The sequence below is a fragment of the Balaenoptera borealis genome (genome assembly GCF_965194805.1).
Source record: "Balaenoptera borealis genome assembly, chromosome: 8".
Taxonomy (NCBI): Eukaryota; Metazoa; Chordata; class Mammalia; order Artiodactyla; family Balaenopteridae; genus Balaenoptera; species Balaenoptera borealis.
This window is the reverse complement of record NC_138865.1, coordinates 39876297-39895390: the sequence shown is the minus strand read 5'-3', so window position 1 is coordinate 39895390 and position 19094 is coordinate 39876297. Positions and strand designations below refer to the sequence as shown.

General features: G+C 41.2%; 1 protein-coding gene across 1 annotated transcript in view; it reads left to right on the top strand.

Moving 5' to 3' along the window:
• Positions 1–19094, top strand: part of LOC309633015 (uncharacterized protein) — a 63854-nt gene that overhangs the window by 8623 nt on the left and 36137 nt on the right. The window contains exon 2 of the mRNA XM_082401283.1: positions 7791–7946. Within this exon, the coding sequence (XP_082257409.1) occupies positions 7791–7946 (156 nt within the window). The remainder of the gene's footprint in view (positions 1–7790; positions 7947–19094) is intronic.

The window sequence follows — 19094 nt, the reverse complement described above, 5'->3', positions numbered from 1 at the left end:
TATGTTGTGAAATGATTACCACAAAATCTAGTTAACATATATCACCTCACATGGTTACACTTTTATTTTTTTTATGGTGAGAACTTTTAAGGTCTACTCTCTTAACTTTCAAACATGTAATACAGTATTGTTAACTATAGTCACCATGCTGTACATTAGATCCCTGGAACGTATTCATCTTATAACTGGGAGTTCGTACCCTTCAGACCAACAGCTCCCCATTTCCCCCGCCCCAACCCCCTGGCAACCACTAACATACTCTCTGCGCCTGTGAGTTTGACTTTTTTAGATTCCTCAGGTAAGTGATATCATATAGTATTTCTTCCTGTCTGACTTATTTCATTTAGCATAAGATATGTATATCACATTTTCTTTATCTATTCATCTATCAATCGATACAGGTTGTTTCCATGTCTTGACTATTGCAAATAATGCTGCAGTGAGCTTGGGAGTGCAGAGATCTCTTCAAGATAGTGATTTTATTTCCTCTGGGTGTATAACCAGGAGTAGAATTGCTAGATTCCAGTAGTAAAAACTGGCTTTTGAATTAGGTGTAGAGGAGATAGGTATCAAGGTGTGGGGAAAACCTGGAAAAAGTCTCCAATTTAGATTGCTTCTTAAGAGAGTTTAAATTCTTGCTCCACTTTAAAGAAATGGAAACTGGAAATCATGATCACTACATATAGGTGGAGTTTATGAGAGAAAGACCATGTGGATCCAATCAGCAGATCTATCCTCAAAGAAAGGCCTTGGGTCAACACCAAAGCTGGGGAATGAAAGAACATTCATATGTATTAAGTCGAAATTGAATATTTGAGTTATGTATGTATCATCTTTTATGATTCTGTGCTTTATTTTTTTTTCCAATCAACCACCCATCTACAGTTGGGTAGTTTTGAATATAAGGATTCTACATCAATAATAAATGCTTATATCACAGGATGAATGTGGGGAAGAACTGAGATCACACAAATCTAGTCCAGTGCCTGACACGCAGCACGTGCTCAGTAAATACAAATCTTCATTCTCCTCTCTTTCCTTCCAATGACTGGGAACCACAACTTCCCAAGACAGCTAATTCCATTTCCAAACAGCTTTCGATTGTGAGAAGCTCTTCTAAAGCCTTGTAATTTCTATCTATTAGCCTTAGTTTTGTCTGTTGGGTGTACACAGAACCAAAGGCAGTTCTACTAGTATTGGAAAACACAGTCTTGTCCCTCCAGGAGCCTTTTCTTTTCTGCAACGAACACTTGTTCTTGTTTTTAACTGTCCTCAGATGATACATTTTCAAGATTCCTCACTCACTATTTTATGCATTCCTCTCTGGGCCCACCCCACTGGACCCAAGTGATACCCCAGATGAATGTGACATTCTATACGTGACACCATAGAACTACTCCACCACTTCACCATTATTCTTGACCCTCCCTTCCAACGAGGCCATCTGTCATGCATGAGTGTTGTGATAGTGTCAAATGTTGCTAATACAGGCCTTGTTGCTTAAGTCCTTTCCTCTGAGACTCCTGTGAAGCCAGGCCTTCTCTGTCCTGAAATTGTACATTTGACTTTTTCAGCCTGTATGTGGAAATCTGTATGAATTACATTTCATCTTGTTGGTTTCAGCCCAGTTTTCTAGCTTGAGTCCTTTTTTTCACAGTATTTTAATGCAAGTTATTCAGCATAGTAACTATTTTTCCCAGCTTAATGTTGTCAGCTAATTTGGTAAGTGGGCATTCTAGGTCTTTTTTCAAGCTGCTGATAAATATAATGGACAGTAAAGGGATCAGGACATAGTCGTTTGACACTTACCAGAAGTCCTGCTTTCCCTTCCATTTGTTTAACATGAAATTCAACAAATATTTGTTAATCTGTACATGTCAGGCATTGTTCTAAATGCTGGGGATCCAGCAGTGGACAAAATGAGAAAAATTCTATCTTTACGAAGCTTATATTTTAGTGAACATCATTTTGACTAAGTCCTGCCTCCATCATATATATATATATATATATATATATATATATATATATATACCTTTGTCCTTATGTAATTTAGCTCACATTTGTTGATATTAAGAATTTGTTGAGTACCTACCATGTGATGAGCCCTTTTTCTGGTCTGCATGCATGTAATATGTAGGTGGGAACTGATGCAGAACACATAAGCCCAGGTGTCCAGCCACTAGATTGGCAGAAAGCTGATTATCACATTCGTGGGATTTCCTCTCCTTTTTGGATCATCCATAAACTTCTTGAAACATTTGTGGTCTGAGAAGAAATTACTACAAACTTCCATTTTCGAGTGGGGGAAAAAAATCTTAGTATTGTCCAGCTCTCTGTAGTGGCTATTTCTGGACACTTGAGGGCGCTGCTGAACACAAATTATCCCCATCCATTTGACCGTGTGGCCCCTGCCCCATCACCAAGTGCAGGTTGGTGCCCTTCAGAGGAAGGCTGGTTTTCCCCCCTCTGGGCCTCACTCGGTGGCTTCTCTGGAGCAGTTCTCTGTCCTCAGTCCTTTTCCTCTAGGGGTGAACACCCCTGAATGGCTCATGGGACCTCCCCCGAGGATCTGAAACCCTGCCTCCCTGTAGTTCTGAGAATATTTTGGGTAGGTGGTTAAAGACATTGAGGAGACCAGGTGTTGAGGTGGTTTTCCTTTGCAGTTCTTAAAATCTAAAAAATGTATTCCATTCCCTTCTTGAGATAATGTTAATTGATCAAAGCCTTCCCAATTGTTTTTCATTTAAAGTGAAAAAAAAAAAAATCTGATTCCTTCCTAAGGAAGGGGATAGGCAATGAGACACCACTTTGGAGGTGCTACTGACCACAGATTACTGCTCCCACCCCCTCCATGCAGTGGTGATAATGGCAGTCATGCAAGGGGGATGGTGCTGATGGGCTGGTGGGGAAGGAATCTCAAAACTTAATGTATGAGTTGCAATTTTTCAGAGGTCTTTGTGCATCTTTAAATATCAGTAGGAAAAATGTCTTCAGTGGGTTACCCCCAAACATATACATCAGCAGCTTAGCTCATTTGATCTCCAAAATATCCCTGCAAGGTAGCATTATTCTGGCCATTTCATAGATGAAGAAGCAGGTTCAGAGAGGTGAAGTGACAGGACCTCTCTATATAGGAGCTTGGAAATTGGGTCTGTTGGGCTCTGAAGTCTGACTTGGTCCACCATGCTGTGCTTGTAGATTCCCACCCTCTGTGCTGACCTGGACCCCCATGCACCATCGTTCAAGTATGGAGAGGACTGCTGGAGGGCTTGGAGGCCCAACGAATTTCTTATGGGCTAAGAGCTTCAGAAAGGACTTTTCCTTTGCAAAGAACTGCTGGTTTGATCCCCTGAAGTAGTGCATCTCATTAAGCCAGCGTACGTAGTGGAAGTAGAAGGGTCATAAAATGCTAGAGCCAGAAGAGACATCAGTGATCGTGCAGCTTAGCTTATTTTACTGAGTTGAAAACTGAGGTTCGGGGAGCTTAAATGACAACTAGGGAATGTAATAAGGGAAAAGAATCTGGAAAAAAAATATACGTATGTATAACTGAATCACTTTACAACTGAAATTAATACAACATTGTAAATCAGCTATACCTCAATTAAAAACAACAACAACAACAACAAAAACCTGATTGTTGATGACTTCAGCTTAGAGGTCTTTGTTATTCTTAGAACAATGAAAATTATTGGCATGTTAACATACATCGAACTTCCCGTTCTTGCCAAGGCAGAGTCATAGGTTTATTTTTTTTACTGTTAACAGCTATAAAATGGGACAAAATATATGAGCAACTATTCTCAGGCAGTGAGTGTCATAGGGCTGCAGCTCTTGAGAGAAGGGAAGTATGCAAGGTGAATTCCTCTTTCATGCCAACTTTTTGCCTGAGGCATTTTCTACACTGTAAGGAGTCTGGCTGGGGGAAGCACGAAAAGTCAGAAGGTCAAAGTTGCTAAGGCCGAGGAACTTGCAGGTTTGGGTACCAGAGAGGAGGCAGCTGAAGAGAAACAGACCCAGAAATCTGTTTAGGGACTCCCTTCAAGTTCTTTGCCAAATCTTTAGCTACATATGCACTGAATGAGACTCTACAAAGTCAATTGAGAACAGCTTCTAGAGGACTGAAAGGTGAACAGTGATTTTAGAAGTTGCACGTGTTAGGGAGATGTTGGAGTTCTAATCCAGCTAAAGTGGAGATGAACACTTATTTGAGTCCCGAGAAAGGCTCATCTCAGGAGAAAGGACTGTGTCCTAGGAATAAGGGGCATGCGTGCCATAGCATTGACAGCAAAAATGAAATAGACCTGCCTTAAAAAGGCCCAAACCCAAGACTGAACAGGATCAAGATGACCTCTTAGCATTTAACTGCCTGTCAGAACAAATTGTCACACTTCTTAGAGGAATACAACAAAATTCAGAGTCTCTACAACATATCATTCAAAATGTTCAGCACACAAAAGAAGATGTCTAGACAGGCAAAGAGTAAAGTTAGATATGTAGAACTTCCTTCCTTAGGCTTGAAACCTCAAACATTTTCTCTCAGTTGGCTGTTTTCCTTTGGAAATGTTTTAGTTTGACTTAAATGATGAGTGGACCATGGAATATCTGGGCTTTAGCAATGTGATTAGATTTCTTTTTTTTCTTTTTAAAATTGAGGTATAATTGACATATAACATTATATTAGTTTCAGGTGTACAACATAATGATTCCATATTTGTATACATTGTGAAATGATCACCACAATAAGTGTAGTTGACATCTGTCATCTTATGTAGTCACAGATTTTTATTCTTGTGATGATAACTTTTAAAATCTACTCTCTTAGCAACTTTCTAATATGCAATACAGTATTGTTAATTATAGTCACCGTGCTGTACATTATATTTCTAGGACTTATTTACTTTATGACTGGAAGTTTATATCTTTTGACCTCCTTCACCCATTTTTCTCATCCCCAGGATTGGATTTCTGATCCAGAATACAAAGTTGTTTGTTTTTGAATTGTTCTTAATGTCTTGGCTGATTTGCAGAGCAATTGTCCTGCGTATTCATGGAGAAATGCACCTCTGTAGATAGGCTGGCCTCCCCAACTGGACCTCAGCATTTTTGTGGTTCAGTTGAAGGATGACATTTTGAAACACATCTGCATTTCCTCTCTTTCTTCTTTAAAAAGATTGTCATGTTTGTCTTTTCTTTTTATTTTTTTCAATAGGGGACTTTGGGGAATGGGGATGGGGTAGTGGAGGTAAGACAGGGTGGAGAATTTTACATATTTGGGAGAATATCCTAGATTTCATTGAGCATCTGGATGACTGATAATAAGATAGGGAGGAGCTGTAAAATTTGAGAAAAAAATTGTAAAATCTCCAAAAGAAATATCTTCTAGTTTTTTTTTTTTTTAATAAATTTATTTATTTATTTATTTATTTATTTTTGGCTGTGTTGGGTCTTCATTGTTGTGTGCGGGCTTTCTCTAGTTGTGGTGAGCGGGGGCTACTCTTTGTTGAGGTGCGCGGACTTCTCATTGTCGTGGCTTCTCTTGTTGCGGAGCACGGGCTCTAGGTGCACAGGCTTCAGTAGTTGTGGCACGTGGGCTCAGTAGTTGTGGCTTGCAGGCTCTAGAGCTCATGCTCAGTAGTTGTGGTGCACGGGCTTAGTTGCTCCATGGCATGTGGGATCTTCCTGGGCCAGGGCACAAACCCGTGTCCCTTGCATTGGAAGGCAGATTCTTAACCACTGCACCACCAGGGAAGCCCTATTCTAGTTTTTTGTTTCATGACAAGAATTTATAAGCACTTTAAAAAAAAATTATTTATTTTATTTATTTTTGGCTACGTTGGGTCTTCATTGCAGGTTTTCTCTAGTTGTGGCGAGTGGGGGCTACTCTTCGTTGCGGTGCGCGGGCTTCTCATTGTGGTGGCTTCTCTTGTTTGCGGAGCATGGGTTCTAGGCACGCAAGCTTCAGTAGTTGTGGTGTGCGGGCTTCAGGAGTTGTGGCTCATGGGCTCTAGAGTGCAGGCTCAGTAGTTGTGGCACATGGGCTTAGTTGCTCAGCGGCATGTGGGATCTTCCTGGACCAGGGCTCGAACTCATGTCCCCTGCATTGACAGGTGGATTCTTAACCACTGCGCCACCAGGGAAGCCCTATAAGCACTTTTCTTAGACAACTTCAACTTGTGTTGCATATCCAACTAATTCAATTTTTACCTATAAAAAATGATTTTAAAACTTTCTGATTGTGTAAGAAACCTGAAGATGTATGAAGAAAAATTTTTGCAGTTTCTGTTTTTAGATATAGTTGATCAGTTACCCTTTCCAGTAAAAATGATCCTTAATATAAATTTTTTTCTTTTCTTGAAAAAAACAAAGTTGCTTCCTAATCAGGAAGGAAGCAGAAGATTTCTGTTGGAGATCTTTTTATTCTGGTTGCTGTTGGGGAGATTTACTGTTCTGGGAATATGCACATTTATTCAATGAGGGAATAAAATCAACATTATTGATTATTTTAAGACAGAAAACATCTTGAATCATGAAACCTGTAATTCATAGGTCTTAATTTTTCTCCTTGTTTCCAGTGGCTGATAGCTCATCCTGCAGAATTAGGCCTCCATGCCCTTGGAATGCTCTGCAATTAATTAATAATTTATGCTGGGTGAACTGATATGCAGAACGGGGACAGGCCTACGTCCTGCACTGGGATTGCTTTGGCTGCTTAAATCATCAGGGAGGTTTTCCTGGTGGAAAAGCTCTGTGCAGAGGGTGGCCCAGAGGCTGAAGGGCAAAGCTCAAAGTGATGGACACGTCTGGGCAGCTTTTTTCTTCTCTCAGCTGTTGGTTTGACAACCTCTCTCTCTCACAAGTGAATCAGATGGTATTTCACAGACTCTGACCATCCTTCTTTGGATTGTGTGGATTCTGAAACATTTTATAAGTTGAATCTTGAGAAAATGCCTTTATCTGGGCATGGGGAATTTAACATGCAGTTGAGAAAGAGATTTTAAACACATGAGAAGGATTGATTAGCTTTTCTTCTGATTCTTGGGCCACTTCCATTTTAGTTTCAGTAAATGAGGAATTTTTTAATGAGTTATGTGATATTTGCGGAAGGCTGTGATTTTGGCAAATGCTAAATAGGAAACAAATTTCTCTTCCCCTGCCTTCCCCTATCCATCGTCTTATTATTTGGACAGTATTCTCAAATTGTTTGCCAAAATCAGTGACACAACTGAAACCGCACAACTCAAATGGGATTCGAACCCAGACGAAACTCTGATTGGGACTTGAACCCATGGGCTGGGGCTTGAACCCACTGTCTTTTAATTGAAATTGTCCACCTGGTCTCAGGACTTAATGAAGCTCAAGTTCTTTATGTCTTGTCGCAGAAAGAATTCAGTGAGAGACAAAGTGATAGGTAAGAAGTGGATTTATTTAGAGAGATAACACATTCCATAGACAGAATGTAGTCCATCACAAAAGGCGAGAGTGGCCGTGAAATATGGGGTGGTTAGTTTTTATGCACTGGGTAATTTCATAGGCTAACAAGTGGGAGGATTATTCCAACCATTTTGGAGGAGAGGTGGGGATTTCCAGGAATTGGGCCACATTTTGGCCTTTTATGGTCGGCCTCGGAACTGTCATCGTACCTGTGCGTGTGTCATTTAGCATATGCTAATGTATTACAACGAGCATATAATGAGGTCTACTGGAGGTTGAATCATCTGCCATCTTGGATCTAGTTGGTTCTAACCACTTTTTGTCGTATCCTGAATGGCTATGTCATTCTTTTAAAGGTTGTGTCCTGCCCCCTGCCCTCCTGTCTCACAACTGCCTTCTTCAGATGGGGACCTGACAGACTGGTCCAGATTCCCATAGCTGACAGCCAGCCGTGTGTTGGGTCTTCTCTGTGGAAACACCAGCTTCTCAGACAGAAGGGCATGAAGCTCCAGGTGAGCCAGAAGATCACTTAGCCTAAACCTCACAAGTGAAGGGTGTTATTTTTTAAATACAAAGTAGTTTCATTGGTTTATTAAAAATTACAATGCTTATTGCAAATTCTGTGCAATACAACAAATAACAAAAAAGGTAAAAACCCAAAAAACACCTCACACCCCCAAATCTCACCATCTATATGCAGGGATCACCAAACTTTCTGCAGATGTCTAGATGGTAAATATTTTCACCTTTGGAGGCCCAATGGTCTCTGTTATTACAACTGAATTCTGCCCTTGTAGCAGAAAAGCAGCCATAGATAACATGTAAATGAAGAGATGTGACTATGTTCCAATAAAACTTTATTTAGGGCCAGATTTGGCCTTGTAGGCTGTGGTTTGCTAATCCCTAACCTAGAATAACCCTCATTTGCATTAGGTACACATCACTTCCCAAATATATATATTTTTTCCTTCTCACATGTGTCTTTGTGAATATATCCATAGAGGAAAAGGGAGAGAACTAATTTTATATAAATGAAAGCACTTTCATAAAAATGAAAGCTATATTTAAAACATATTCAGTTCAGTTTTACTTGAATTTAACAGAAGAAGTGAAGGGAAACTGCAGGAACTGCTGAACATCAGACACATGTTTCTTCACCACATGTGATAATAGTTCCTAAAATAGTGCTTCTGAAATTAAGGGGAAAAAAAAGATGAAAAGGTTGGGAATCCTTTTGCTTTTTCTTTTTTTATTAATTAATTAATTAATTTATTTTTGGCTGTGTTGGGTCTTCGTTTCTGTGCCAGGGCTTTCTCTAGTTGCGGCGAGTGGGGGCCACTCTTCATCGCGGTGCGCGGGCCTCTCACTGTCGCGGCCTCTCTTGTTGCAGAGCACAGGCTCCAGACGCGCAGGCTCAGTAGTTGTGGCTCACGGGCCCAGTTGCTCCGCGGCATGTGGGATCTTCCCAGACCAGGGCTCGAACCCGTGTCCCCTGCATTGGCAGGCAGATTCTCAACCACTGCACCACCAGGGAAGCCCCCTCCTTTCGCTTTTTTAAGTTTTAGTTTTCCGTTTTGGATGGAGCAGTGGACTCCCTACTGTGACCCATGAGGAAAGGTGCATTCTTCTACTTCTCCTGCTCCTCTGAGTTCTCAGTACTCATTTGATTGCTTTCAATTGTCAAAGCTGATGATTTACATCCTATTCTGTAACCACAATTACCTTGGTCTTTAGTCTTAGATGTTTAAATAGATGGGCTAATGCTTACCACTAATTTTTTTTTTTGATCAAGGTTTCTCCATGTCTGTCTTTTTTTAAAAAATTTTATTCCTTCTTTTATTGAGTTGGATTTATCTATAAGTAATATTTTTCAAGAAGAACTTATAGGAATTTTATTCCCCAGTTCACCCCCTTAGCATAATACTCAAAGGGCAAATTGTCTAGTTGCAAAGTTCCTGGGTTACACTTTCTATCAAGTGTTGTATAATTTTAAAATCACAGCTTCTCTACTCTTTTGTCTGACTGTATTTTGTGGTCCAGAATCCCACTTTCTCCTCCCCGCGGTGCTGTTTGGGTCCTACATTTCTTCTGTTATTTTCTGTTGGAAAACATGTATCTCTGTGTTCATGCTGGAAGATTATTTGGCTGTGTCTGTCACACTTGAGGTAATCTCTCCAGGCCTGAGAATATTATAGGCATTGCTCCTTGGCTTCTGGCATTGAATATTGTTTTTTGGAAGCCTGAGCACAGCTTTGTTCTCATCCCTTTGGGTATCTCCCTCCCCATGCCTGAAGGAATCCTTCTTTACTGTTGGAATTAATATCTTCTTGAGAATGTCACAGTATCCTATCAGTTTTGTGCCCCTTTGAACTTCAGGTTTAGTTCTTCTTTTGTGTTGTGAAAATTTTATTCTTTTTTGTTTTTTACTATCTTCTCTGTTCCATTTATTGAGTTCTTTATCTTATGGACATCAATTATTGTCTTTGTTCCTGTGTATCCTCTCAATTGCTTTTACACTTTTGCTTTCATTTGCTGTTGAAGGAAACCAGAATATGTCACCCCAAAATATGCCTCTTTGACATAAAAATTATTTTGAGATGAAAGCAATCGAGAAGTAGTAAATGCAGAAGAAGCTTCCCCTTTTCTGCCTAAAGGTGGGAAATAAAGTCTCCTTTAACTGGAGACAGACACTTAGCCCAGAGACCAGCCTGAGGATCCTGCAGACAAACCTTGGTAAACTAACTTTTATCTTCCTAGTTAAGCAAGAGAAGGACTAACTAGCCCTAGTTAGACTGCCCCAGCTCAAATCCCTTTCTCTTGTCAATTCTTCACAAATGTATTGTTTCTTTGTCTAGAAGGTATAAAAGGTTCCTGCTTTGGCTATTTCTTTGGGTCTCTTGTGAAATCTCCCATGTACAGGTAAAAATTCAATAAAACATGTATGCTTTTCTCTTGTTAATCTGTCTTTGTCAGTTTAATTTTCAGACCCAGCCAGGGACCTAAGAGGGTCAAGGAAAACTTTCTACCCTTCTATACTATGATTAACCCAAGCCTTCATTCTATGTCAGCAATTTGTCAGTCTATGCCAATAATATCATGTTAGTCACTGTTTCTGCTTATTATTTCTATAATGATGCTGTTTTGATCCCTACTTTGTTTCCTTAGTTCCACAATCTCCCTTTCATTTCACTCCCTTACATCTTCATTTTCACTTTGAATTAGTGCTTTACTGAATTCATGTTTTTCTTATATTCTTTTGTAGCAAGAAGCACTCACAGGGAATTTGTCTTGTCTTCCGTGGATTATATTCTCTTTCCTTCTTTCTGATTATACCCTTTATTTGCCTCTCCTCTCCCTTTCTTCCTTCCTCCTTCTCTCTATTTCTCCCTCTTTCTTTTTCTTTGTTTTTTCTTGTGCTTTAGTGTTTGCTTGGCTGCCACGCCATTTCTTTTGATCTTGATCCAGCTTGCACAGCTCTGCCCACTTTCTGGTCCATATACTGTATTATACATGAATTCTCCCAAGCTTTCTATTTATCTACGACCTATTTGTCTTTCTGACTTGCAGTCTGAAAACTGAATATTGTTTTCCATGTACTCTTGTTACTTTGACATTACCAGGACATGTGAAGTTGGAGGTGTGTCAACTGAAAAAAAATGCACAACCTAAAAGTTGAGAATCATGTTTTATTTGTGGACTTTCCGAGGACTTCAACCTGGGGAGGGGAGGTGGGTGGCAGGCAGCCTCTCACCTCTGAGGGATGCTCTGAGGAGGTAAGGGAGGAACCAGGATACATAGGAGTTTTTGCAACAAAACCCAGGTAGTCGGAACATCAAAAGATTACTGTTAATTAAAGAAAACCAGACATCTCAAGTTAATGAATTTAGTGCTTTTCTGTGTATGGGGAGATGAAAGAGTCTGGGCTCGTTGACATCATTCCTTTGATATGCACCTTAACTGTCTAAGGCCAGTATCCTGTGCTTTCCCATCCTGAATCCCCTTGGGGTGCACATGTGGGGGCAACTACAGTGGCTGATGGCCTGGTGGTGAGTAGCCTATTTGTCTCCATCCTGAGTTCCCTCAGGGCTCACCAACTGGGCAGCTGTAGTAGCTGATGACTTGATGGCTGCAACATCGGTTGTTTGCTGATGTGGCAGGTGGCATTCTTTGTCCACAGGTGTATGGCTGGGGCTGTGGAGGAATGTTCTTCTGGGACGGTGAGTCCTTTCTTGGAGCCCTGAGCTTGTCCTACACCAGGGTCTACTCTGCCTACGTCTATTCTACTCCCAAGGAACATGGCTTTAGAGTTCCCTTAATTTAGCCCTGGTGATTTTCTTGCCTCTTCTGAGATCCTGACCTCTTGTAATGGGAGGTAAATGCTTCTCCTCTGGAGGATTTCCTCCCTCCATTTTCCTGGGCTGCCTGTACATCTACTCAATATGCTTCTCTCCAAATTAGTGTGGATACAGTACACATTGGAGGAGTTTGTCTACACATCTTCATCCCTTAGGATTGTTTCTAAGAGAGGGGGATTAAGTTAGGAGCCTATAATAGTTTTTTCTTGTGCAATAAACAACTGCAAAATCTCAGTGCCTTACAAAACAAATGCTTATTTTCACGCTCAGGAGTCTGCCAGTAAGCTCTGGTTTGTCTGATCTAGGCTGGGTTTGGCTGCATTGACTGGACTCCACGCTCCCTGTCTGCTTCAGAGATGCTCCGTATCTTCACTCTGGGGAGCAAGATGGAAGGGGACTGCTACCTGGTGGGATCACAGCCTAAAAAGCTAAGTCGAGTCACACAAGCACATTTAAAGCCTCTGTTTGCATCGTGACTGCTAACATATCCTCTGGCCAATTCTAACCCCAGTGGGCAGTCAGCAGCATCACATGGCAAAGGACAAGGATGGAAAAGTCTATAAATGGGAGGAAGTAGAGAACTGGGAATTTTTTTCCCAATCTATCCAAGAGACGACCCCCCCCCCCACCGCCAAGTCTATTGAGAATCTCCCATTTCTTTCATTTGCTGCCACTTTTGAAATTTAGGACAAAAAGTTACATCACCTTTCCTTGATTAGAATTTGGGTAAAACTTTTTTTTTAATTAAAAAATTATTTTATTTTATTAATTTTTTCTATTTTATTTTATTAAGAATTAGAGGAGGACAGATCTTTGATGCAGCCTCATTCTGACATCTGTAAGGGTTATCTGAGCTTCTTTAGAAAGTAAACTCTGATTTTTAATTACAATAGCCTCTCTATTGCAAACCTGACTCCTTTCCGCTCTAATTGGGTCTCTAGTTCTGTGCTTCTCTCTGCGGGGGCTTGACCCACACTACATCGTTTCGGATTTGGCTTCTCTTGTTTCCTCTAGACATTTTCTCTGTTTGGCTATAGTCTTTACATTTTAAAACTAACACTGGGCACCTGCAGGGTATAAATAAATTAGATTGTATTTAAAGGGGAAATAAAGTGAGAGTAACGGCTTTTAAAACTTTTTATTTAATAATGAGTCACTAGAAAGTTTATTAAAAGTTCTGTGTGCAGAGTCAACTTACCAATACTGGTTATCAGGCCCTAAACTGGACTTTTCCTCTGGTGGAACCTCAAGATCTGGGGTCGGAGTTGTTGACAGGCCTGGCATAAGGGAGCTGGAAGGATACGGTACACATATATTTAATATGTATTATATCAAAGAAGGATATAGCACGTCCACTGAAGGTCTAGAGAATCTCGTTTAAAATCTCCAGAGAACAATCCCCTAGTGGCCTGCCAGTGTGGGAGATGGTGGTACCCTGATGGAACTGGATGGTAGCTCTGGAAGCTTCGTGTTCAGGTTTGACCCACTTCCCTGTTTTCGGACCCATGATTTCGTTGGGCCTGTATCCAGTCTCTCCCAGGCATGCATTTCTACTGCTCTTAGGAGTCTCCCTCTCTAGACACTTGGTTTTCATCCTTTACAGCTACATTAACTCCTCCTCTACTTCCCATTTCCCAAAAATATTGGTCTTGTGACTTGATAGTGAAAAAAATTCCTCGAATTCCTTAAATTTTTTGCATTTCAGTGGCATTTCAGAAGAGAGCAGAGGTAAATGCATCTATTCAGGCCACCATGTTTAACCAGGCCATTCCTCTTATGTCCCTCCTTCCTTTTAATCACATAATAATCGTCCTCTACATTCCAGTTGAAATCTTCCTCTTTCGTCTCCTTTTTTCAGAAACTTTGATTAAGCACCAAATATGGGCCAGCTGCTGTGTTGGACATTGAGGTCACACAGATAGAGACATGCAGCGCCTATTCTTTTTTTTTAATTAAAAAAAATTTTATTTATTTATTTTTGGCTGTGTTGGGTCTTCATTGCTGCGCACGGGCTTTTCTCTAGTTGTGGCGAGCGGGGGCTACTCTTTGTTGTGGTGTGCGGGCTTCTCACTGCAGTGGCTTCTCTTGTTGCGGAGCATGGGCTCTAGGCTCACGGGCTTCAGTAGTTGTGGCATGTGAGCTCAGTAGTTGTGGCCCCTGGGCTCTAGAGCACAGGCTCAGTAGTTGTGGTGTACGGGCTTAGTTGCTCCGCGGCATGTGGGATCTTCCCGGACCAGGGCTCGAACCCGTGTCCTCTGCGTTGGCAGGAGGATTCTTAACCACTGTGCCACCAGGGAAGCCCCAGCTCCTATTCTTGAGTCTAGTTTTCTGTTTAATTGGGAGACCTTCCAGTGACTAAGCATTTTCTAGCCAGGGAGAATGGGATTAATTGAGGTAAGTGCATGAGAGCTTAGGAGGAGTGCCTAAGTCTGCCTGGAAGAGACAGAGAGACTTCCTGAAGGAGGTAGCATTCGGATGCACCTTAAGAAGATGTTTTAGTCCGAGGGACTAGAATGAGTTAACAATAGGACAGTGAGAGAAAACGTGAATACTGATTGGACTAGCTCAGGATCATAGAATGTGAAAGTCATTTCCTTCCTTTACACTCCCGCTGTCATTTTAAAATTTATTGCTTTACCATTTTTATGTGTGAAACCCAAATATTACCAAGTCCTCTGGTCTCTGTTTCTTTAATATTCAAGTACAATCCTCCAAATACAGTTTTCAACATTTATATATCTTGGAGGAAAAAGGGCTCTGTTTGTCTTGCTGATCCCAAGCATTGACCCAGTCTCTTTCTTTTTTTTGTCCCCAAGCACTCTATAGAGGACTGTTGTGTGTTACAGACTTATATTGAAGGCTTAAGAAAAATAGATGGGGAAGACAGCTCAGTCTATAAACCCAGAACAAGTCTTTTCTTTTTCCAGGGGCCTCTGCCTGCTGCCATGTTGCTGGGGGTCATTCTCCCTTTTGTGTCACTTCTCTCCATATTTTTTCTTCCCTTAATTCCAAGTATCCCCTAAATTTCCTTTGAGCTTCTAGGGGAAACCACCCAAATTCCTGTTAATTTATTAGACAGACTATTTCAATTTTCCTAGTTGCAATTAATTGCTTCTGCCTGTGGGTTTCTGTAGGATTGTCTTCCTCAATTAAGCAAATGTCCCCCACCACTTTTTACCTCTGAACTTGCCAGCCTTCCCCATCAGATATAAACCCCCTGAGGTTGGGGAACTTGACTCATTCATGTTTATCTAATAAAGTATAATGTTTCACTCATAGTAATTATTCAAATAAATCATTCTACATGCGTTGCCAAAACCCCAGGGCTCTGCAAACATGAGATTGCATTTATCCCTGCATGGTGGTTTCTTCAACCTCATGCAAGACAGTTTGATTCTTCAGCTGTTTCTAATTGAGATTCTTCCAGTTGCTGACGAATCAGGAGGTAAACGGAGCATGAGACCTGAGGCTTAGCACTCTGCAGGACAGTGTCTGTTGGAATCTTGTGTCTCCTTTTCCTACAGAACCACAGTAGTCACAGGATGTGGGGTAAAGATCTGCCCTCCCCACCCACCAGGGATGACATCAGCACTGGGCAGGAAACCCCATTTGTCCAGGCCTGCAGAGGTCAGTGACCTCAAGTGGGATGGTGTTGGAGTTTTGGGTGCTTTCGGGACCCTGGTAAAGGGGCAGCTGGTAACTGGTGTAGATGGTCTTTTCCTCAGGGGACTGAGAGGTTACAGGATACCTCTGCCCTGTTTCTCTGTGATATTTTGTTCTCACCAATGACCTGAGGAACTTAAAAAAAAATCTTCCTTCATTATTCATTGATCACTGGCTCTAGGATTTAGTTTGTCCAGATCTACAGAGGATCATTTAGTCAACTGGGGTTGGCCAGTGGTTCTTCCCATGAAGGACACTAACGACAATTTCTGGTCGTAAGTCCTGAGAAGTGACGTTGAAAGTGGAGTGGTCTCATTATATTTCTTATTGGTGAGTTTTCAAATCAATAACCACCCATCCCAGTAATAATGATTATTTGTAGACAGTCTTCTGTTGGAAATAAGCTAAGCTTTATGTTGTCCTTTTTCTTCCAATTAGCAGCCTTAAGAACTTTGAAAATTCTTTCGAAAAAGACTTTCTTAGAAATAGAAAAATAACTGTTTGATAAATGCTTGAATCTCAAACAGTATGAGATTTCTGGGTTATTTTCTTTCTTCCCTACAGGATACATGTTAACTTCTGAGTAGGGTTTTAGATTTCAAAAATCTTAATTTTTTTTCCCCTTCAAAGGGGAGAAAATTCAGCCACATGTTATGCAGATTTCTGAGAGTAAGTTGGAGATGTGCTTGGCAACTGGTCATTCTCGTGGGAAGTAGCCCCACACGTCTGACCTGGTCCTAGGCTGACATCTAGCAGAAGGTCCTTAGGAGTCCCGAGTAGCTCTGTTGCAAATGTAAGAGTGTGGGGTGAAGTTCCAGAAGCACCAGCTCAGCGCTGGTGCAGTCAGGCCTGTCCCAGTGTGTTCTGGAGCTGTGCCTGGGTTTCCCACGATTCTTTGGATTGAGGAAGGTGATTTGGGTTCCCCAGATGTGCTCGGCTTTGGAGCGAGAAAACAAGTTTCTGGCTGAAATGCCACCCTTTCTAAACTGAGTAACACAAGCCCATGTTGGCTTACAATCAAGTGACAGGGCAATTTTTTTCTAACCGGAATGATTAAAGAAAAAAATAATGATGCTCATTAAAGATGTTAAGGCAGACTCACTTCAGGACCATTGCAATAGGTACAGGGACCACTGCAATGGGATTTCACAGTCGGGGAGAGACGTTAGGCTCAACTCTGAATACAGTCTGGACAAGTGGGAATTCATAGCTAAGGAGCAGGGTGGAGGTCAGTGCATGGAATACTAACAGGAAACATTAAGGGTAAGGGGAATTCTGGCTAAACTGACCTAACAGGATTCTTTGCTGAAGACAGGCCAGGGTGAGCAGACATCACCTGGAGGATGGTGGAGGGGGATCAGATAGTGAGGGTGGGGGGAGGTCCTGGGTAAACTCTTTAGCAGGGTTCTTTCTAAAACTAGATTTTTACAAGGAGGTGCACATATGGACCCAGGAGAAGGTTCAGGAGCCTGACTAAAGTTTTGCCAAGCGAAGAATCTTTTTCAGAAGCTGCCTTGAAAATTATAGCCGTCTTCACACAACTTTAAGTTCCACTTCTATGAAATATCAGTGTGTAAAATTTACCATGGAATGACTGTGAGATCCACTTCTAAGATGAGTGGCTTGTGAGTCTTTTGTTCTGAGATAATTAGCGGTAGTAGGAATAGAGAAGGTAGGAAGGGGGGTGTATTAGTCAGGGCTTTCCAGGCATAGAACCGGTTTGCTCTTTCTCTGTCTCTCTGTCTCTGTCTTTGTCTATTTCTCTTCTCTGGGAGCCTTCTCAAATTGGCTCATGCAATTGTGGGGTAAGGACTGGTAAGTTTGAAATCTGAAATCTGCAGTCCGGGCCGGCAGCCTGGAAGATCAGGCAGAAGTTGATGGTAATGTCTTCTTCTCTGGGAAACCTTAGTTTTCACTCTCAAGGCCTTCAACTGATTGGATGAGGCCCACCCACATTATTGTGGGTGGTCTTTTTTACTTAAGTCTACTGATTACAGATGTCTACAAAATCACCTTCACAGCAACACCTAGATTGGTGTTTAAATGAGTAACTGGGTATCATAGCCCAGCCAAGTTGACATGTAAAACTAACCATCACAGGAAGTAAAGCCGGAGTGTTTGCAGTGAGGCAGAAGGAGACTGAGGGAAAGGAAAGCTAGGTCTCAAGGTAGACTATTCTGGTATGGCAAGGAAGCAGGAGGGGGAAGGAGTATACTGACATCAGGACCATAATTCTGGGACGCACAAGTCAGTTCGGGTATTATAAGATGTTTTCTACTGAAAACGAATCCCTGCATCTGGGGGACCAAGGCAGGAAGTCATTTGGGTGGGGTGAGGGATGGCGGCAGCCACAGCTCTGAATTGTGAAATCTGAATGGTTGAAAGGCATTTCGCTGGAAAACGAAAGACAGGAAAAGCCGCCTCTTAGCTTGTAGTTTACCTGTAAAGATAAAGTGGATTCACTAGCATCCCTTTGAAACTTGAGGAAAGGAGATCTTAATGAATATCTTAATGGAATCAAGAGAAAGGCAATGAAGGGTAACTGTATAGAGGCCGTTATTACTAATTTAAGGTGTGTAAAAATGTCATTATCGACTGCAATGTGCTGGCTTTATCATTGTTTGTTAGTAAGTACAAAAATATTTATTAAAGAGTCCCTCCACCTTTTCCTTCAGCCCTGATTTTCTTGTCAGGTTACTGTTACAGCTGGGAATTCTCCTGCCAGGAAGACTTTTCAGGGACCCAGCCATCTAGATTTGGGAGAGATTCTACTATTGGCTCCTATATATAAAAGTAGAAGCATTAAATTCATCATCGTGTATATGATACAGTAAGTCTAATGGGACAGTGGGAAAGATTTATGCTTCAATTATTAATATTTGCACTATCGATACATTTAACAAAGCTCATTCCTCTTCAATAAAAGACAACCATTAACCTCTTCTAAACTAAGCATTATCAGGTTGGGTAGTTTAAATTGATTCTTCAGTGGTTGCATAATTTTGCAACTTTTAGTGTCCTCCTTCTCAGTGCCTCCCCTCCCCAAGTGTGGAAACATTTGGTTTTCTTGTCTAATGAAAAGGAGAAAAATAGAATGTCTTCTTTCTTCATCTTCTTCTGTAATCCTTCTTGAAAATGACCTTTAAGTCAGAAAACATCACATACTTGGCTATAGATAGTCACCAAGACTTTAGTTTTTGTAGTTGTAATGGACATCAAGTACTGGTGGGGCCTCATAAAATCCGTAAGCTGCCTTGTAAAACTGTCCAGGTTTCTGTTTGGATACAGAATCTGACGGTTTCAGGAGCATATGTGATTTTTGTAAACTTTTATTCTGGTTAAAAATTTAAAAGGGAGCTACTCGTAATGTCTTTAGCATTACCTTAAGCTATAGTTGGCCTATAAAACAGTCATTGAGATGCTATTGAAAGTATATGAATGATAAAACAGCTACAATAAGAAAAGCTTTAAAAGAGTACCTTGGTCTTGGTAGCCCCCTTCCCACCCTTTTGCAGAAGGGCTTCTGGGGCCCTGTGGCAGGAGTGGTTTGGCTGTACTCTGGCTACGTCCTGGGCAGTTAAATATTATTTGGGAGTCAGGGAAACTGTACCTCCTTTTTCTTTTTCTTATTAGGAGTAAAGG